At 37.4% G+C, this 23,033-nt stretch overlaps 1 protein-coding gene across 5 annotated transcripts in view; it reads right to left on the minus strand.

Annotated features, from left to right (window-relative positions):
* SAP30 (Sin3A associated protein 30) overlaps window positions 1–23,033 on the minus strand; it is a 137,828-nt gene that overhangs the window by 65,105 nt on the left and 49,690 nt on the right. For 4 of the 5 annotated variants that reach the window (XR_005989421.1, XR_005989423.1, XR_005989422.1 and 1 more), the window contains one exon: window positions 22,383–22,470. Coding sequence is in view for 2 of the 5 variants with exons in the window: in XM_041766394.1 (XP_041622328.1) it covers window positions 22,383–22,470 (88 nt within the window). In the remaining 3 variants the exon portion in view is untranslated. Of the gene's footprint in view, window positions 1–273; window positions 302–22,382; window positions 22,471–23,033 lie in introns of those variants that run through there. The other variant, XM_041766393.1, reaches the window with a different exon arrangement.

A 23,033-nucleotide genomic window follows, 5' to 3' on the forward strand; every position in this document is an offset into this window, starting at 1 on the left:
CAGCTCCTTCAGCCAAACTCTGGACCCATGGCCAGCTATGCCAAGAAAGGAGCTATTATCTACAGAGGAGTGCACTGTTCACTCTATGAAGGTGTCTGGCCAATGTGGCAAATGGGGTCTGAAATTCAGCCTGCATTCCCCCTATGAGGCTGTGTGGCATAGAGTTCTGCTGTGCCTCTTCAGCAAAAGGAGCATCTTTTTCTAATTCACATAAAGGCATTGCAAAGGTTATCTGTGGTCCCAGAAACCATTACCTCAAGATCTGGGCATTTGCATCAGACCCTCTGATCATTCTTCTGCTCTGGGGAATAGAACAGAGCTTGTTGGTTATTGTAGAACCAAAAAGTAGTACTTCATAAATGTAATAGTTTTATACATTTGAGAATTTCTTTATTTCCCTTAAAGTTAAAATTTTATTTATTTATTTATTTATTTATTTATTTATTTAGCTTTTATTTATTCATGAGAGACATAGAGAGTCAGAGACATAGGCAGAGAGGGACATAGGCAGGCAGGTTCCCTACCGGAGGCCCCAAGCGGGACTCAATCCCAGGACTCCAGGATCATGCCTGAGCCAAAGGCAGACGCTCAACCATTGAGCCACCCAGACGCCCCTCCCTTACAGTTTTTGTTGTTGTTATTGTTGGAAAGTTCTCTTTTTTTCAGCTAAAGAAGTAAAGACATGCAACTATTACTTATGCTTTTTTTTTTCTTTTTTAAAGATTTTATCTATTTATTCATGAGAGATACAGAGAGAGAGAGAGAAGCAGAGACACAGGCAGAGGGAGAAGCAAGCTCCATGCAGGGTCCTGACCCCAGGACCCTAGGATCATGCCCCCCGGCCGAAGGCAGGTGCCAAACCACCGAGCCATCCAGGGATTCCCATTTACGCTTTTTTCAAATTGGGACCAAAGTTTGAAGAAAAAAACACACCAGGAGGGCTGTGTGAGTTGCTAGAGAGCAAATAGTAGAAATATATAGGAGTGAGATGCTAGGGCTCACACGTTGGTTAGATAGATCATATGAAGCCCAGTTCTGCTGCACAAATTGGGCCAATTAACTTCCGATGTCTAGGGCAGCCCGGGTAGCTCAGCGGTTTAGCACCACCTTTGGTCCAGGTTGTGATCCTGGAGATCCGGGATTGAGACGCATTTCGGGGTTCCTACATGAGGCCTGCTTCTTCCTCTGCCTGTGTCTCTGCCTCTCTCTCTCTGTGTCTCTCATGAATAAATAAAATTATATATAATTTTCTTCACTGGAAAATGCGAGTTTGTTCATTTATCCAACGTATACTTTCTAGGTGGCTACTATGTGCCTGGTATTGTTTTCATATTCCCAGGGCAAGGTCCACATTCTCATGGAGATTAAATTGTAGATTGGGGTGGGGGAAAGGAAAAGGATAAGAAGCTAAAATATACATATAATTTAATAGACAAAAGCCCTCTCCTCACAAATAAATTAATAAACATTTCTCCTTTGCATTTCTTGGTATCCTATCAGGCAGAATCATTTATCTACCAAGGAGTGGGGCAGGGGATAGAGTAATGTAGGAGGAATGCAAAATTATTTAAAGAGTATTTAGTTGCTGACATCCAAGTAGGATCTCTAAATCCACAGCAGAATAGTCTGTAACACCCAGGTTTTTTTTGAGCAAAACAAATCAGGAAGACTGACTGACAGATTATGGAGTTTTAAGTATACCTGGAGAAATGAGAAGGAGGATATGAGATGGAGGAAGCTGAAAGTCCAAAGGAAAAAAGGGAGGAGAAGAGGAGTCAGAAGCCACTGTTTTTGTTCTCTGCCCTCATTTCTTTGGGCAGAACCTCAAACACCTGGATGGGTGAGGAGAAGCTGGAGGACATGAGGGTTTGTGGCTCACTTCCACAGATGCAGCACAGGAAGGCTCCCAAATGGGGTTGCCAGATAAACCATAGAAAGTCCAATTAAATTTGAATGTCAAATAAACGATGAGTAATCTTAATGTAAGTATCTCCCACTTCAGTAATATTTGGGACATTCTTCTACTAATTTTTCCCCATTGTTTATCTGAAATTCAAATTTAACAAGGCCTTCTGTATTTTTATTTGATAACTCTAGCAATGCTACCTGGGGAGGACTATTAGCTTGGGGCCCAGCCCCCAATGGTATGGAAGTGATGGCATAGAAGTAGTAGCAGGAGTGTTGATAGCTAGACCTAAGGAAGTATTTTTGCTCTACATATAAAGTTCTTGGATTGATCCTGAACATAGTAGCCTCTCAATAAATCCTTAATGAACTATTAACTATTAACTAATTGAGACGTAATCAATTTTGCCTTCTGGCTATTATCACATCTAACCAGAAGTTGATCGTAACTCTAATACCATATGAAACTACCAGTGAGCATAAATCATATTTAAAAAAATTAATGTGAGAATTAATACCCACTCTAAATGCACATGTGCTTTATTATTCTAGTTTCACAAAGCATATGAAAACCACAGCTGTTGATAATGCTTTTGATTTGCCAGATCCTGTAACAGTCCACTTATTTTGCCTTGAACATGGCATTTGTACCACATTAAAGTTTGGCAAGCTTAATCTTTGCTAACCACTGGCAAATGTGAACATGCTATAAAATATAAAAATATATCTCAGCCAAAGCCATTATCAGGTATATATTTGTTTGGATTTGAATAAGAACCTTTAATTTGTTCATGTGTACTTGGCATCTTTACATTCTTTGTGGTGATTATGCTTGCAATGAATATACTGCATGTCTAATAGTCAGCTAAAGCTCTAAGTGCAGTAGATGAGGAGAGAGAAGAGGAAGAAGTCCTATTTCACTTCTGTTGGAGTGAGAATGAATGTCCATAAAAGCTTAGAGAAAGCTCTTCCAATGGCCACTCTTGTCCATTCTCCAAGCCGACCTGCCCCACACTAAAAATATTTTTGAGTAGTCTGTGTATTCTCTTTCATAGCATCATATAAGAGAATCTACCTTTGCATGTATCTGGCCACAAGCCTTAGAATAAAACCATGTTATCTGGCTATTAACTAACACAAAGCTCAATAAAATTGTCCTCTCTAATATTCCAACACATTGGACTCTTTCAGTCTGGAAACCCACACTACCCACAGAAGCAGAATAGGTGTAGGTGGTATATAATCTTGGGATTATTGTTCTGTTTGTTTGTCTACTCATTTAAACAAAGATAGCCAGAGCAACATCATATTCCCTTCCCAAAGGACATCACAGAAAATTTTTCATTAAACTCCTATCTATTTACATTCCCCAAATTTGAATCACCTCAAAGCCTTTCAAATATGGCATCTCATATTTATCTCATAACATGTTATAGAGTAGGGAAGGTGAGGGGCTCTTGGGTGGCTCAGTTGGTTAAGTGTCTAACTTTGGCTCAGGTCATGATCCCAAGTCCTGGGATGGAGTCCTATGTATTGGGCTCCCCGTTAAGCTCAGAGCCTACTTCTCCCTCTCTCCTTGGTCCTCTTCACTGCTCATGCTCTCTCTCTCTCTCTCTCTGTCAAATAAATAAATAAAATCTTTTTTTTAAGTAGGAAAGGAGAGAATTACATATTTATTATTTTCATTATGCAGAATCTAAACGAAAGGAAATATTTCACAAAAAGATCAGAATTAACATCCACTTAATTTAGCTTTCTATCCATGCCTCCCTTTCAGTATCTCAGTGAACCACATTGTATGCATATTTTTCAGTGCCTAGTAAATGGACACATTGGTAACACTGAATATAAATGTACCCACATCCCAGGTTTAAGTTGGATTTAGTTTTATCAAGGTAACAAAACAAATCAACCCTCTCAAACAAACCAAAACAAAACAAAGAAACAGATCCTTTTTCTTAAAAGTCACTTACTCATTCATATATTCAGTATTGAGTTTCTATTAAATTCTAGGTGTTATCTTTGACATTGTTTACTTCAGAGAGTAAGATAACATGTAAAAGCACTTATCACAAGGCCTGATGTGTAGGAGGTAACCAGTAACATTAAATTTCCTTTATTCTCAAATTTTTCTCCTTGAACTAATCAATCAATCAAAACCAATATGCAGTCTATAGAAAATGATTTGCTTCCAATTCAGTGTCATTTCTTTAAACTCTCTTTGTAGTTATATATTATGATATTTAGGCATGAGCTTTTTAAAAAAAAAAGATTTTATTTATTTATTCATGAGAGATACAGAGAGAAAGGCAGAGACATAGGCAGAGGGAGAAGCAGGCTCCCCCAGGACTTGATCCCAGGACCTCAGGTCACAACTTGAGCCAAAGGTAGATGCTCAGCCACTGAGCCGCCCTTAGGCATGAGCTTTTAAGTCAGGGAGACTAAAACACACTCAGGCAGAATCATAGCTTGTGATTCTTGCCTTGCCATTTTGTGTTGTAAAAAAGGAGAGGGAAAGTCAATCAAGTGTTCTGGTATTAATATCTATAAACACACACACATAAACACTCTTAAGAGGCTGTGTTCTTAGTCTAGGCAATAGCTTTGTAATTAAAAATAAGCATTTACTATTTTCTTTGGTTGTTTGACTGAATGTAATATTATTTACAAGCAATTTATATACATAAACATAACCTTGAAGACAACACTTTCTGCCCCATCTTGCATCCTATTTTTTTCTCTCTCTCTTTTTTAAAGATTTGTTGAGAGAGAGAGAGAGAGAGAGAATGAGGGAGCAAGTGCACGTGTGTGTGGGGGGGTGCAGAGCAAAGGAATATTCAAGTGGACTCCCTGCTGCCAACTGGGGAGCCCATCACGGGGCTTTGATCCCACAGACCTACGAGATCATGACCTAAGCCCAAAACAAGAATCCAACATTCAACCAAGTGAGTCACCCAGGTGCCCCTTGCATCCTATTTTCTATTTCTATTTGCTCCCACCCCTACCCCCATCCCCATACTTGGCTTCCAAGACTAGGTCATATATGGAGGAGAAACCAATCTGAGGCATCATTAATTTTTACCTTTCAGTGGTTTTCATGATATATGCCGTTTGCCACCACTATATTATGTAGCAATCCACATCAATTCTTGAGACATCCAGAGCAAACAGATTTAAAGGTGGTTTCAGGTCCAACCAGATATTTAAAGAACTCATCTCTGACCTCTTCTGGTCATCTTATTAAAATACATCTACCACTCTTCAGAAGCACTTGAGCAGTTTCATGCACTCATTTAACAAATACGTTTTAGCACCTATTATGTGCCAGGCACTCTTTAAGGAATGACAATAAACGAAACAGATTTTTAAAAAGCCTTCTCCCTTAAAATTCAGCTGGGGAGACATTTAAACTTTCCTTGTTACAAATAAATTAATTGTAGAGTATTTCGGAAGATAAATAAAAGCACTTTTATGAGTGCTTTTAAAAAGAAAAAAATAAGTCCGGATAAAAGGAATCAAAAGTACTGAGAAGGCAGAGCCAAAGAAGCAGGTTGTAGATTTAAATCAGATGTTCAGAATAAGAGTCAGCTAGAAAGTAGAATTAAACAGACTTGAAGGAAGTAAGAACCTCAGCAACTTAAGAGCTAACCCATGGGTTCTCAAATTAGTTAAATTAAATATCATTCCATTAGCAGGGCTCTTTTTCACAGAGTTTCCAGAGAGATTTTTGAAGTCAGTCACACTTGTGTTCAAACCCTGTATTGGTCAGCTTTTGCTGCAGCAACCAAATTCTCAGTGGCTTACAAAACAAATATTTATTTTTTGCTCACATTTTATGAGGCTGTAGGTTAACTGTGGGTCAGCTTTGACTCTGATGAGTCAGTTCATCTGGCTTCAGTTCAGCTACATGTGTCATCTCATTCCAGGAACCACAGCTGAAGAAACAGACACCCTCTAATGCATATTGTTCTCATGGAGGAAATCAGGGTGACGTACACCTAATCAAACTACAAAATTTTAAGTTTCTGCTCACATGTGGCACATATCAAGTCCATTCACATTCCATTGACCAAAGAAATTCGAACTGGCCAAGCCCAAAGTCAATGCAGGCAATGAGTATATATCTGGCCTGTACATAGAAAGAAGTATGGCAAGCGCAAAAAGGGAATGAATAATTGTGAATGAATAATACAATGTAACTTTAATGAGTCCCTCAACATCTCTGAATCATACCTTGTCCATCCATGAAACAGAAATAAGAACAGACTACGTATTAAGAATAAATGAGATATTTGTAAGTATATTTATCATAAGAACTGGATTACAATAAGGGATCGGTTGTCATTTTTTTGTCTTCTTCCAAAGGTGGCATCATCACTGTGGCCCAATTACTATGGAGGCTGAAGTGGCTATGAGGATGTGTTAAAAAATTGAGGAGCATGGTATTCAAGAAATCTGGGTTCAGTTCTTCCTCTAAATCCTGAATGAATTATCATCTATAAAGTTAGGCAGCTATCTAAATGATCTCTACGTTTCCTTTCCAGTGCTAAAGATCTGCAGTATAAAACATGTACAGCAGGTGGTTTTCCTCTAGAGCCACTGTTTAGTTTTAACACAAGGTGGCGCTAGACAACAACTTAATGAAAGAAGACAAAGGCTTGTGTGTGTGTGTGTGTGTGTGTGTGTGTGTGTGGTGAAGGCTGGAGTTTCAGACTACTATTATTTTTTTCTAATAGATTGTTATAAAACAGAACTCTTGTATCTGATAGTTCCTCAGAAAGCATCGTTTTGAGGAAATGATATCCAAAAACAAAATGAACACTCCCATTGTAGGGCCTTGTACTTTGGGAGAGGACCTGAGGAATCTAGTGACTGCCCCAGGCAATTTCTAGGGTTCAACTTGAAATTTGGTAACTTCTTCCCTTTTTAGTAGAAGGGTGAGTTACTAAGAGCTGTGATTTAGGATGATACATCTAGTAGTCATGTCATGGGAGCAAGGAGTATCTGTCAAGGGGGAGAACTGTTTAGGAAACTTTTACAACAGACCAGAACCCACGTGCAAGGATCTGAAATAGAGTAGTAGAAGTGAGTATAGACATGGTAAAGTGCTGCGATGACAGAAACTTTCGAACTTGGCAATTATTTAAATAAAAAAGCTTCAAGTAGGATAAGTCATTTTAAAAGATGACTATTAGAAAACTAGGTAAATGTTTGGGTCACTGACAGAAAGTGATAGGATGGCTTTGAGTGGCCAGTATTGCTGTTATTCCTGTACTTCTCATAAACAGAGAAGAAACCATGAGTGTTTCTGCCCTCTTAGATACTGAGGCCACCCCTTGGTGCATAAACACTAGTATTAAAAGGGCCACACTTGCCTGCTGTAGAGAGTACTGAAATGCTCCAGTATATCAATTGACCTTTTCTCCAAAAAAAATGTTTTATACATTTTATTGGTGGTTATTTAAAATCTTGAGGCATTTCTCTATTGATAATGGGGAAGGCTATGCACTTAAGCCAGAGGGTATATGAAAAATTTCTGTGCCTTTCACTCAATTTTGCTGTGAACTTACAACTGCTCTAAAAAATGAAATCTATTTTTAAAAATCCTAAAGGATTCTAGAAAGATGGTGGAGTATGAAGCACTAAGAATCTGTCTCCTCTGCTAGAGAATGATTGCACTTATGGAATTAGTCTTATCTAACTATTTAGGAACTCTGGACAGTTTACTGAAGGCTTTTAATGTCTAGGGGGAGACTTGGACAGTTCATTTTGGTCTCAGTTGTGGGTCTTAGCACAGTAGCAGCTACCCATTCCCCACCCCCAGCCATGAGGCAGGCAGCTGTGCACATGCTCCTGAAGCAGCTTGCGTACAGCTTGCAGGAGCTAGGGTAGGCAAAAAGGACCCTATCCTCCAAGTATCAGGGATCTGTGCTCTAATCAATGATTGCTGCTTCTGATCACAGAGGTGCAGACAAAGAGGCAGGCATCCATTGTTGTTGCACCTCCCCTCCATTAAGCAAACCTCTCCCCATCTGGGTAAAATGACATCCAGGAGATTTAAAAGGTTAGCACTCTTTCTATACTCCTTTTCTTTTCTTTCCTCTTCTTAGTAGTCAAACATTAAAGACCAGAACATTCAAAAGCAACTGTATATATAGGGAAAATCAGAAAGTAATCAGGCACCCAGGGAAAGGCTTAGAAAAGATCTAAGAAGACTTTAAGTTTACACCTTGACACAGAGACTGCCTACACAATCAAAAACAAAAATATAACAAATACAATAACAACAACAGGAACAAAAACAGTAAACCCAGGGAAAGGAGGAGAATCTGATTTCCAGAATTACCACACTATTAGAGCCAGATGTTCAGGTTTCAACAACAACAATAAAAAATCACAAGGCATACAAAGAAACAGACACGTTTGGCTATTCACAGAAAAAAAAATAGATCTGTAGAAACTGACCCTGAAAAAGATCTGATAGCAGAAATATTAGACAAAAATTTAAAACAGTTATCTTAAAGATGCTCAAAGAACTAAAGGAAGATATGAGAAAGTTGAGAAAACAATATATGAACACATTGGAAATATCAATAAAGGAATTGGAAATCTAAAACAAAACAAAACAAAAAGTAATTCTGGAACTGAAAAGTTCAACAAATGAAATTTAAAAATTCCCTAGAGGAATTCAAAGGCAGATTTGAACAGGCAGAAGAAAATCAATAAATTTGGAGAAAGAACATGGAAATTATTGAGTCTGAGGAACAGAAAGAAAGAAGGTTGAAGAAAAATGAACAGAACTTAAGGGGCCTTTGGTACACTATTAAGTAGACCAACATACGCATTGTGGGAGTCCCAGAAGGAGAAGAGAGAGAGGGGTAGAAAGAATATTTGAAGAAAATAACAGCTGAAACTTCCTAAACTTTATAAAAGACATGAATATAAATATCAAAGAGTCTCAATGAACTCCAAGTAAGATGAACTCAAAGACTCACACAAAAACACATTATATTCAAACTTTCAAAAGCCAAAAACAAAAGGACAATCTAGAAAATAGCAAGAGAGAAGCAAATAATCACATAAAAAAGGATCTTCAAGAAGATTAAGGGCAGATTTCTTATCAGAAACTTTGGAAGCCAGAAGGCAATGGGCTGATATAATCAAAATACTATGAGAAAAAAACTGTCAACCAAAAATCCTATATCCAGAAAATTCTATATCCTTCAAAAGTAAGGGAGAAATTAAGATATTCCAAAATAAACAAAAACTGAAGTAATTTGTTACCACTGAATCTGCCCTGGAAGAAATGCTTAAGGGAGTCCTGCAAAGTAAAATGGAAGGATGCTTGACGCCATAACAAAAACTCAAAGCTTCACAGAGAAATAGAGGTAACTGCATGAATAATTAGAAAAGCTAGTATTGTTGTAACAATGGTTTTTAATTGTGTTTTTTGTTTTCTACGTGATTTAAGAAACTAAGTTAAAACAGAAAAATTCTAAGACTAAATGCTAGTATTACTGTAACTTTGGTTTGTAACTCCAAATCTTGTTTTTTACATTTTTAAAGAGATTAATGTATTTAAAACATTATTAGTTTATGTTTTGGGGCATACAATGTACAAAAATGTAGTTTTTAAGACTTCAATAGCTGAAAGGGGTGGGATGAAGCTGTAGAGGAGCAGAGTTTTTGTATATTATTAAAGTTAGACTGCCATAGGAGCACCTGGATGGCTCAGTTCATTGTGTCCAATTTTGGGGTTCAGCTTAGGTCATGCTCTCATAGTTCTGGGATCAAGCCCCACAAAGGGCTCTACACTGGGCATGAAGACTGCTTAAGATTCTCTCTCTCCTTCCCTCTCTTCCTCCCCCCACTCATGCTCAATCTCTCTCTCTCTCTTTCTCTCTCTAAACTAACTAAATAAAATCTTTTTAAAAAGTTAGACTGATATAAATTCAAATTATACTGTTATAACTTTAGGACATTAACAACATCCTTTGTTACCATAAAGAAAATAGCTAAAGTATATTTTAAAAAGGAAATAAGAAAATAATTTAAACATTTTACTACAAAAGTTCAACTAAACACAAAAGAAGACAGTAATATTAGAAATGAGGGATAAAAAATCTATAAGGTATTAAGAAAACAAATAGCAAAAATGATAAAAAAAAAAAACCTCCTAATCCTTTAATTCCTTTAAATATAAATGGATTAAACTCTCCAAACAAAAGATAGACATTGGCAGAATCCAGTCCAACAATCCACTATATGTTATCTACACGACTCACTTTAGATCTAAAGATGCAAACAGATTAAAGGGAAAGGATGGAAAAATCTATGCCATGCAAATAGCAGCACGGGTCATAAACTATTAGACAAAATAGAATTTAAATTGAAGTTCACAAGAAGTCATAGAAGCACATTATATATTAATAAAAGCTACAATATTAGCAAGAAAATATAGCAATTATAAACATTTGTGTACCTAATGACAGACCATCAAAATATATAAAGTAAAAACTAATAGAATTGCAGGGAAAAATATAACAGTTCTCCAGAAATAGTTGGAGATTTTAATATCTGTTGTAATAATAACAAACAGAGCAACTAGACAGAAGATAAGTAAGGAAATAACACTTCACACAGTAGACAAATTCATTCTAACAGACATACAGTACACTTTTTTATTATTATTATTCATTTATGAAAGACAGAGAGAGAGAGAGACAGGCAGAGGCACAGGCAGAAACACAGGCAGAGACACAGGCAGAGGGAGAAGCAGGCTCCACACCAGGAGCCCGATGTGGGATCTCAGGTCCCCAGGATCACGCCCTGGGCCAAAGCCAGGCGCCAAACCACCGAGCCATCCCGGGATCCCCCATACAGTATACTTTGACCCAACAATAGCATACCACATTGTTCTCAAGTGTGCATGGGATATTTTACAGGATTGACCACATGTTAGGCCACACATTAAGTCTCAATAGATTTTTAAAAATAGATATCATACAAAGTATCCTCTCTAACCACAAAAGGTAAAAGTTAGAAATCTGTAACAGAAGGAAAACTGGAAAACTCGTAAAATTGTGAAAATTAAATGCACCTATTTTTTTAAAAGATTTTATTTATTTATTCACAAGAGACACGATGTGAGAGAGGCAGAGACATAGGCAGAGGGAGGATAAGCAGGCTCCAGGGGGAGAGCCCGATGTGAGACTCGATCCCGGGACTCCAGGATCGCACCCTGTGCCAAAGGCAGATGTCAACCACTGACCCACCCAGGCGTCCCTAAATACACTTTTTTTTTTAAAGAATTTTATTTTATTTATGATAGTCACAGAGAGAGAGAGAGAGGCAGAGACACAGGCAGAGGGAGGAGAAGCAGGCTCCATGCACCGGGAGCCCGACATGGGATTCGATCCCGGGTCTCCAGGATCGCGCCCTGGGCCAAAGGAAGGCGTCAAACCGCTGCGCCACCCAGGGATCCCCCCTAAATACACTTTTAAACAAGCAATGGGTCAGAAAAATTACAAGGAAAATTTGAAAATCCTTAGAGACTAATGAAAACAAAAACACAACATGCCAAAACTCATGGGATGCAGAGAAAGTGGTGCTGAAAGGGAAAATTGTAGCTATAAAGACTTACGTTAAAAAAAAAAAAAAAAGACCTCAGATCAACAATCTAACTTTATAACTTAAGGAACTAGAAAAAAAGAATAAATTAAATCAAAAGCTAATAGAAGCAAGAAATAATAAAGATTAGACAGGGATAAACTAGATAAATGATAGTAAAATGATAGAGGAAATTAAAAAAATCCAGAAGTTGGCTCTTCAAAAAGATCAACAAAATTGATGAACTTTTAGTTACATGGACTAAAAAAAAAGAGAGAGAGAAGAATCAAATGACTGAAATTAGAAGTGGAAATGGACACATTACTACTGATTCCACAGAAATAAAAAGGATATGAGACAGTACTATGACCAACTGTATGTCAACATATTGGATAACCTAGATGAAATGGGCAAATTCCTCTCAATGTAAAACCAACCAAGACTAAATTGCAAAGAAATAAAAATCTGAATAAACCTATAACTAGTAAAAAGATTGAAATAACAATAAAAAACCACTTGACCAAAGAAGCCCTGTACTCAGTTGCTTTACTGGTGAATTCTACCAGGCATTTTATAAAAAGATCTTATTTATTTATCTGGGAGAGAGAGAGAGAGAGAGAGAGAGAGAGAGAGAGAGAGAGAAAGTGGCCAGAGAGAAAAGCAGACTTCCTATGGAGCAGAGAACCCAATACAGAGCTTGGTCCCAGGACCCTGAGATCAAGACCTGCCTGAGTTACCCAGGTGCCCCTGAATTCTACCAAACATTTAAAGAACTAATACCAACCCTTCTTCAACTTTTCCAAAAACTTTTAAATTCATTCTATGAAGTAGAATTATGGACATACTCAAATCAGACAAAGACACTAAAAGAAAACTATAGACTAATATCCCTGTAAACATTGATGCAAAAATCCTCAACCAATACTAGCAAATCAAATTTGACACCATATTAATAGGATCATGCACCATGACCAAGAGGGATTTATTCCTGGAATGCAAGAATGGTTCACTATACAAAAAACAGTCAGTGTAATATATCATGTTAACAGAATAAAGGGTGTGTGTGTGTGTGTGTGTGTGTGTGTGTGAATAGGATCATCTTGATTGATGCAAAAATAAAAGTACCTAAGAAAAATTCAACACCCTTTTATGGTAAAAAACAAAAACAAACCCCCCAAAAACCTAGAAATAGAGAGAAACTACCTCAACACAATAAAAACCATATATGAAAAACACACTACTAACATCATGCTCAATGGTGAAAGACTAAAAGCTTTTCCTCTAAGATCAGGAAAAAGGCAAGGATACCAGCTTTCACTACCTCTACTCTACATAGTACTGAAAGTTCTAGCCAGAGCAAGTAGGCAAGAAAAAAACAAGTAAAAGGCATCTAAATTGGAAAATAAGAAGGAAAATTGTATCTGTAGATGACATGATCTTATATATAGAAACCCTAAAGATTACATACACATAGAGAAAAAAAAGATATTAGAATAAATTAACTCAGCAAAACAGCAGGATATAAAGTCAACACATAAAAATTAGTTACATTTCTATACAGTAACAACCAACAACCTGAACAGAAAATTACAAAACAATTACATTTATAATAGCATGAAAAGGAATAAAATACTCATAATTAACTTAACCAAGGAAGGAAAAGACTCATACAATGAAAAACATAAAACATAGTTGAAGGAAATGAAAGAAGACAAATAAGTGAAAACACATCCCATGTTCATGGATTGGAAGACCTAATACTGTTAAAATGTCATTACCATCCAAAGCAATCTACAGATTAAATGTGATTCCTGTCAAAATCCCAATGACTTTTTTTTTTTTTTTTCAGAAATAGAAAAACCCATTCTAAAATTCACACACTTGGGATCCCTGGGTGGCGCAGTGGTTTAGCGCCTGCCTTTGGCCCGGGGCGCAATCCTGGGGACCCAGGATCGAACCCCACGTTGGGCTCCCGGTGCATGGAGCCTGCTTCTCCCTCTGCCTGTGTCTCTGCCTCTCTCTCTCTGTGTGTGTGACTATCATAAATAAATAAAAATTAAAAAATAAAATAAAATTAAATTCACACACTCTCAAGAGACCATGAATAGCCAAAACAACCTTAAAAAAGAACAAAACTGGAGGACTCACATTTCCTGATTTCAAAACTTACTACAAAACCATAGTAACCAAAACAGTGTGGTACTATCAGAAAGACAAACATACATGCCAATGGGATAGAATAAAGAGCCCATAAATAAACCCTTGCATATATGGTCAACTCATTTTTGACAAGGGTGCCAAGACTATTCAGTGGAGAAAGGACAGACATTTCAAATGGTGCTGAAAAAACTGATTATCCACAAGCAAAAGAAGGGAATTGAATCCTTACTCAAATTATATATAAAAATAAACTCAAAATGGATTAAAGATTTAAATGAAACACCTACGGATCCCTGGGTGGCTCAGCTGTTTAGCACCTGCCTTTGGCCCAGGATCAAGTTCCATGTCAGTCTCCCTGCATGGAGCCTGCTTCTCCCTCTGCCTGTGTCTCTGCTTCTCTCTCTCTCTGTGTGTCTCTCATGAATAAATAAATAAAATCTTAAAAATATAAAAAAAATAAACGAAACACCTAAAACAATAAAATGCTGTGAAGAAAACAGTCAAAAGCTTCACAACATTGGATTTGGTAATGCTTTCTTAAATGTGATACCATATTGAAACTCAAGAAAACTAAACAACTTTGTGCATCAAAAGACACATCAACAGAGTAAAAATCCACAGAATGAAAGAAAATATTTGTAAATCATATATCTGATTAGTAATTGGATTAATATCCCGAACTTAACTCCTAAAACTCAATAACAGAAAAAACAATCCAATCAAAAACTGAATTGGCAAATAACTTGAATAGGCATTTCTTCTAAGATGTATAAATGGCCAATAAGTACATAAAAGATGCTCAACATCATTAATCATTAGGGAAATGCAAATCAAAACTACAATGAGATACCACCTTATATCCATTAAGGAGGCTACTGCTATTAGCAAGGATGTAGAAAAATTGGAACCTTTGTGCTCTGTTGGTGGGAAGAGGAGGAGATGTGCTCTATTGTGGAAAACAGTATGGAGGTTCCTCAAAATTAAAAATAGAATTATCATACGATCCAATGATTCTACTTCCAGGTACCTACCTAAGAGAATTGAAAGCAGGGTCTCAAAGAAATATTTGTATACCCATTTCATAGCAGCAGTATTCACAATATATAAAATCCAAGAGTCCATCAACAAATGAATGGATAAGCAAAATATGGTACATATATATGGAATATTATTCAGCTTTAAAAATGAAGGAAATTCTACAATATATTACAACATGTATGAGCTTTGAAGACATTATGTTAAAATAAGGCAGTCACAAAAAGACAAATATTGTATAATTCTACTTATATGAAGTTCTTAGATTAGTCAAATTCATAGAAACAGAAAGTACAAGCATGGTTGCCAAGGAGTGGTGGCAGGGGGAGGGGGGGAGGGAATAGGCTGTTATTGTACAAAGGAAATAAAGTTTCAGTTTTACAAGAAGAAAAAAGTTATGAAGATGGATGGTGGTGATGATCACACATTATGAATGTACTTAATATCATTGAACTGTACCCTTAAAAATGGTTAAGGTGGTAAATTGTATGTTATGTGTATTTTAACACAAAAAATTTTTTTGGAAAAAAAGAGCAGTAAAATGCAAGAAAGAAAGAACAAATGAACTCTGTGGCAATTCTCCAGCTTCTTGTATGTTAATGCGGCAACATTGTAACAGTGAAAAGAATGGTGGCTTGGGGGTCAGAGAGACTGGGTTTAAATCCTAAAGTCCAGCTCTCTAGTATTATCACTTCACTTCTGTATAAAATTGACCAAAAGAGAACACGTTCATTTAGGCAATTAAGGTACTGTCTTATCTTCAATAAATTGCTTAATCTCTCTGAATCTCAAACCCATTCATAACATAGAAGAAATAGTATCAATCTCAGAGATTTGTCAATAAAGGTAGTGTGGCTAGAGAGTAAGCAAGCAATAAATGCCAATTCGTTTTTCCTTTAAAGAAAAAAACTATTAGGATGTTCTTATGTGACTTCTGTCAGACAAATTCAATATGAGCACAGAGACATATCCTAGCTTTGATTACCTGTAGCCTCTTTTTATAAGAAATGCTAAGTTCTCGTCATACAAGTTACTCGAAAATTAATCTACTAAGCTGACCTATAGCTTGAGACTTAAGATATTCACTGGTTCACAGTAAATAAAGAGGAAGAAAGAGTTACACAATGCATCTGTGTTCCAATTACTCAATCTCTATCCAACTGAAACTTTGCTTCATAAGAGATTAGCCATAGCCCCTGAGAGCAACAAAACATCCTGAATTGCAAACTCCATTTGGTCACTTCACAGAACCCTTATAAATCTCAGTTGCAGTGAATGTGTCTCTTATATTATTTATGAAATGAATATTTTTAGAGAATTTTTACAATAGTTATCATCATTAGTCCTTCAGCCAACTTTCCAATATGGAAGAAGAAGAAATCAATGTGCAAAATTCATATTTTTATTTTGCATTTAAAGGGAAGATAGTTTGCTCTTTTCAAGGAATACAGGAAAATTTCTGGGATGTAAGATTAATAGATAATTTCCAGAGTTGGATTGTTGCTGCTTCCATCTCACTTTAGAGATGGGCAAAAATTGTTTATCACCAAAAGACCAAAGGACAAATGCCCTAGAGCAAACAAGTGTGCAGTATCCACCAAGGGGGTGCACAGTGTCAACCATTTACTCTCTCAGAGAGAGACAACTAAGCAAGAGTACTTGAAGTGATGGTGTTCTACCTTTACAGGAGTCAGGGATGAGAATGCCAGACAAGTCATACAAGCATACATTCTCTCTGATGGAAAGACATGGGCAAAGCTCCACACTGTCCAACATCTACTGTGAGCACTGCTCACAGAAAGAAGTACGCTTCAAGTTTTGCTTTTTTGGATGAGAACCCAATTACTTTCCCTTTCAAATTGCTTGTCCCTTTTATTCAATCATATGAGGGGGTCTGGGTAGGAACTGTGTTTGGTAGTATAATCCTTCCTTTCCCAACCCTTAGTTGAAGGACGTTCAGTACATCATCATGTGGCCTCACCATGACCCACCCTCTCAAGATTAAGAGAACAGCAAGCACCACAAGAAGCTGTAAGTTTGCTACTTGGTAAAACTATATGGTTACAGTGTACTCAGTGAAACTATGTGGTCACAGATAATGTGACTTGTTTCCTAAGGTTCAGAACTATGAGACACTAGAATGTGTTATAGAGAACATAATTTAGAATGATCTTTTGCTGATTTTACAGAAGCAAGTAAGGAGATGACTTTTGGGGATGGTTTGTGTTGAATTTAAAGAGAGGCACAGATATTACAGAAGAAGGCCCAGGACTGCTTGGGTGGAGCCCACAGGATGGCAGTATGGGGCAGTGGTCACAGTGTTGTGGGGTCTGACATTCAGTTGTGTAGGTCCAAAGAGTGGTGGATTTTGCTTGTATTGCTAGGAAATTAGGTTGCAGAACTAACTTATGCTAACCAAAACCCTCAAAAGATCGACATATCAAATAAAACACAAATTTATTTATTTGTAACAGGTATTAATAAATCTCTCCAATGACCTCCAAACTTGTTGCCTCAATCCTGCCCATTATTAAGGTAGCTAGCTGAGAGACCATAATCAGAATGTTACTTTTGAATGAACATTTAGAACATAAGAGTTGGATAAACTGAAGGAGTGTTTCATCTGGGTATTAGAAAAGTCTTCTGAGGGGAATGTGCTTTCCAGGTGACCTGAACACCGATAACCACCAGGAAAAGTATATCCTTTGGAAAATTGGAGATGATCAGCAACAAATTTTCACTGCCTAGTATCCCCTTTTCTAAATAAATGCAGATGACCTATCTACCACCTCTCTGGCCACATTAACCTCAAGTGGAGCAGTCCAATTCTCACTGCTTTGTTTTATATCCAGTCATTTTCCTGAACCTGTACCTGGCTCATCTTGACTATCCCCAGTCTCCTCAGTCCCTCATTAGCAGCTCTCAGTGAGGGTTATTGACCATTTGTCTCTTCAATTATATGTTGGTTCTTATTACTTCCTTTGACAGAATGATTTTCAAGTATTGGGGGCACTTTAATATACATGTGACAAGCTCCTACAGCCTGCCTGGAGGCAGGAAGATGCCTCCCATAGGCTTGTTCAGCACCATTTATTCTGTTCATCTGTGGAATGCGTTTGTAATGTGTTTTGTTTATTTTGCCTCCACACATTCCTGCCTTCCTAGAGGAAGAGATGAATAAACCACCCTGCCTTTTCCCCCAAGAAAGTAATTTTTTCACCTTAGGTGGGCCATCTGTTTCTCCTAACACAGCTCTGCTTTGACTTGAATTGAATACATCTTGTCCCAGGCATTTTGCCAGCTGTAGGCTCCAGGAAATGGAGCAACTAAAAGTGGTTTCCTTGTGATGTCAGGGCTCTTTTTTTTTTTTCTAAATGCAACTTATGGAATTAACCTAAAGGAAATTGTGCATCACTGTTCATAGGAGTGGTTCACAGAGTGGCAGGAATCCCAAAGTAACAACCAAACTGTTTATGAATTTCCTAAGAATTAATCCTGTTGAGACATGAGGGTACATCTGGCAGTGGACCTAATAAATGGAGGGGGAAAGTGAGTACTTGCTTTGGAGCCAAAACAGACCCCCTGAGCTAAGGGTTCCCACCACTGGATGCAGATCTAACTGGACTATGGAGTTTTCAGTCTTCATGCCTTGGTCCCTCCACAACTAACTGGCTGATTCTGAAGCCCAGCCATGTTGAGAACAATTCTCCTAAACCACTGGGGATCAAATATTTCTTCCTAAGCTCTCAAGCTATTGAGGAAAAAATTATCTAAGGCGAAAAGAATGTCAAAACCTATGGACTCCACAATAAAAGAAATGACTAATAACCTACAGAATGGGAAAATATTTTTAAATCATATATTTGATAAGGGGTTCATAGGGTTAATATCTAAAATATATAAAGAACTCCTACAACTCAATAGCAAAAAACAAAAACAATCTAATTTAAAAATGGGCAAAGTTCTATTCTTAATTCCATAAAAATAGGACTACCATATGATCCCACAATTCCACTTCTAAGAATATATGGGAAGGAAATGAAAACAGTTTGGCAAAGAGATATCTGCACCTCCATATTCATAGCAACAATATTTACAATAGCCGAGACATAGAAACAACATGTCTATAGGCAGATGAAGGTCTAAAGAAGCTGTGTTGTGTGTGTATGTATGTATATATATATTCATCCATAAAAAAAGGAGGAAATCCTGCCATCTGACTATATAGATGGAACTTGAAGGCATGATACTAAATGAAATGAGTTGGACAGAAAGAGGTGAATACCATATGATTTCACTTACATCTTGAATCTTAAAAAGAAATAAAACACCAGACTCATAGGAAAAATAAATCAGACTTGTGGTTACCAGAGGTGGGAGCTCTGGGGTGAAAGAACTGGATAAAGGTGGTCAAAAGGTACAAACTCTCAGTTATAAGATAAATAAGTACTGTGAATGTAATATACGTGATGACTATAGCTAACACTGCTACATGATATATTTGAAGGTCATTAAGAGAGTAGATCCTAAGAGTTCTCATCACCATAAAACATTTTTTCTTTTTTTTTAATCTATGAGATAATGTATGTTAACTAACCTTATTGTAGTAAACAGTTTACCATAAATATACGTCAAGTCATTATACTGTACATCTTAAACTTATACGGTGATATATGTCAATTATATCACAACAAAACTGGAAAAGAAATGTATAAGGTTAATCCAGAAGATGGTGAGCTATGGGAGGCAACAGCAAACTGAGGGTGGTATGATGCTCAGGTTATTTTCTGATATAGTTATCCAGAGACTCAGGGTTGTAATAAGAAGTATGTCACAAAAAGAATCAGGCAGCCTTAGTTTGGTAATCTTGGGCAATTCAGTAAAATGAAGGAGATTTTCTCCAGCATTAACTCAAAGATAGAGCATTAGAATGAGCAACACTACTTGAGTGACTTTAAGAGATGAAGCAAAATCAATAGCTGCTTCCAGGAATCAATACATAAATACGGGAGTCATTTTATGGAAGTGAGAGACAGAATAAGAAATGGCAGATATCTTGAGATAGAAGAAAAGTAATTCACAGTCTTGTTCTAACATATATGGGAGACGACTGAGATTTTCTGAACTACTCAAAAGAAACTGGGTCATGGTTGATATTCTGCTAATACACACTGGCATAGAGTTATTAGAAGTTAAAATATATATAGAAATACTGCCCTAATGGTTGGTTATAGCTTAAATTATACCACATGTCACTGAATGACATCATCCAATGGCCACTAAGTAAGTGGTAGTGGGATTAGTGCATCTAGACTAATTGGGGCATGAGTTGAACAGAACAAGGTGGTAGCTGAGAGGAATTAATCCCTACCTTTTGCTCAGGAGGGGCCCAGGTTTGGCAGGAGTGTGGGACAGGCCTGCTAGGAGCAGTGTTTTTGGGTGGGAGCATAAGCAAAGTCTCCCTTGTTATAGGCTTTGTGAGAAGTACTAGTATCTAGAACATGAGGGACAGCCCACCCAGTCACTCTCACATTATAGCAAGTACTTGGAGCCATATCTAACAACCATCAGTTTCATGAGGAAGTCATTGAAAGAGTTTGGTGCGGTTTCTTCTGTAAAATTGTAGCTTAGAGACAGGTAACATTTAGTTTTGTGAGAGCTTATCAAACATTAGACCACATAAGTAACTCCGAAAAATCAATAATGACTTACAAATCATTAGAATGATTTGATGACCATTTTGCCTTATACCACATGGTAAGTAGTTTTGTGATAGTTCAGAGAATAGAAAGGAAATATTTTTAATTTTTACCTATATACTTTACTAACTTTATTTATAAAACTGACAATTGTTAAATATGTGACATATCGTCCTTAGATGGGGCACAATGTGGACCTGGGGATAGTGATTCAGCTGGTGGGGTTTGAAATGGCTTCATCATACCCTGCCCCCAGTACCAGGATTGTTTGACTTGGGGAAATATGGGTTTCATTTGATTTATAAATGAAACGTCATTTTCCATTTGTTTCAGAGAATTGGGCCTACCAAACCTAGTCAAGATTTCCCAGTCATTACTATTCTCATACTTCTTGAATTTTTAGAAGGATCCGCTCTACAGCTGCAAGGTATAAATTATGCAAAAAAAAAAGGGGGGGTATGCTACGTTTTTAGTAACTTTGTGAGGACAGTAAAGGCCAGAAGTTTATTTGCTCAACAAATAGCTATTAAACACCTTCACAGTGCCAAGCAGATTTCTAGGTACTGAGGATATTTAACATATTAAAACAAAAATCCTTACTTGAGCCAAAAAAAGATTGAGGGTTTTGGTCATTATACAAAGGCAAAGGATAGAAGGAGTCAAGGGGAGAGCTGTGTTATCATTTTAGCACTCTCTCCCTGTGCACTCTGCCCTGTAGAGTTACTAGAGTATTGTCATTAACACCACGGAGTGATGTGGAGTTTGTGGTCACAGTTAAGCAATTATATGAGTAAATGCCAGGAAAATGTCCCAAGTTTGCTGCTCCTTTGTCATGATTTAGTATCTAAAATTCTACCATTTGAGAAGCATTTTCCAAGTGTTCCTTGGAATCTAGTCCCTTACGATGCTTAGTTTAGGGGGAAAAAAAATGTTTGGTGGTTAAATAAATTTGACAAACACTTCATCTCTTGGAAATTCATAATAAATTAACATTGAATATAATCTGTATGACCTCCATCAGTTTGGATTCCAAATTTGGGCATCTTTTTTATTTTTCTAATTACTTGTTTAAGCTTCCATTCCTCCATATTGTAAGTAATTCAGTATCTCCCTCTCTCAGGGATTCACTGTTCCTCAAACTGTCCAGGATCCCTGAGAAGTTACTCAGTCCAAAGGGAGCAGTACCGTTTCAAAGTTCCACGTGGGAAGAACTAATCAGTCCATTTAAGTTCTGATTTTAATAACTTATACATGGAGTCATTGTTTAAAACTGGTTCTGAAGCCTCCAACTTGTCCTTGACTTCTATAAGGCTGGCCTTTCGAGCAGCCCTGGTGGCTTAGTGGTTTAGCACCACCATCAGCCTGGGGTGTGATCCTGGAGACGGGGATTGAGTCCTAGATCGGGCTCACTGCTTGGAGTCTGCTTCTCCCTCTGCCTGTGTCTCTGTCTCTCTCTGTGTGTATCTCTCATGAATAAATAAATAAAATCTTCAAAAAAAAAAAAAAAAAAAAGCTGTCCTTTCAGCTGTAGAACCCTGTGCAGGCAGCAGGGTGGCACTGAAGATGTGGATTCCCCAGGTGATGGCTTACTGGATTTACACTCACAGAATCAGGCACTATTCCCCAAAAGTGACAGCTTTGCCAAAGTAGCCAGGTATAATTGGGTTTCCAACCACAGCTACACATTGTATCTAGAACACACTATCCCCACAAACCTCTAGGCTCTGGTATTGAGCATAAGTCACTATGCCAGACTCCCTCTTTCTTCCTGAGTTTTGCTACCAGGGATCTCTGTCGGGGTTTTCTCAGCCCTTTAGAAATCTCTAATTTCCAAAGGAAAGGGAATAGGGTTTTCTTAATCTCTTTCTTCCTGGAGGATCTTTGGCCTCGATAAGTTTAGTTTGGCATATTGGGGGCTACCAGGAAGAATGATCTTTGTAAATTTCCTTTCCTCAAAGACATGTATCGACTTACCTCATATTGGCATAATTAAGAGTATTCAGGGAACTATTAAAGAAGATCCAGGGAATAAACGTCTTATTCTGTCTTGCTGTTTCTCCAGCTAAACAAACAAAGGAACAAAAAAACAAAGTTTCAAATCACTGTGAATGTTTCTGGGAGTTGGAACACTTCACATTATTGGTTGTAAAGAGTTTAGCCCTATTTGAAAGGTAGCTAAAACATGGGAGTATGTGGAGCATATCACTTATAAATTTTGATGGGAACAAAGGATAGAAAGAGATTCTAGGACATTGGAGTCAACTAAGCATCTGAAGGGCCCCCTGTTACATGGGAAAGAGAAAACAAAAGAAAAAGATTTCCTCCTATTTATTTACTTATTTTTAAGTTATGTTAATTTTTTGAAGATTTTATCCATTTATTCATGAGAGACACAGAGACATAGGCAAAGGGAAAAGCAGGCTCCCTGCAGAGAGCCTGATGCAGGACTCAATCCTAGGACCCCAGGGATCACAACCTGAGCTGAAGGCAGACACTCAACCACTGAGCCATCCAGGTGTCCCCTCATTTTATTTTTTTGTACATTAAAAGGGGCAAATTCTATCTACAGAAGACCCCATGTAATGAATAATAAAATACGTTCTGCTTCAAAGAGAATCAGACTCC

This window comes from Vulpes lagopus, chromosome 8 (genome assembly GCF_018345385.1).
Source record: "Vulpes lagopus strain Blue_001 chromosome 8, ASM1834538v1, whole genome shotgun sequence".
NCBI lineage: Eukaryota > Metazoa > Chordata > Mammalia > Carnivora > Canidae > Vulpes > Vulpes lagopus.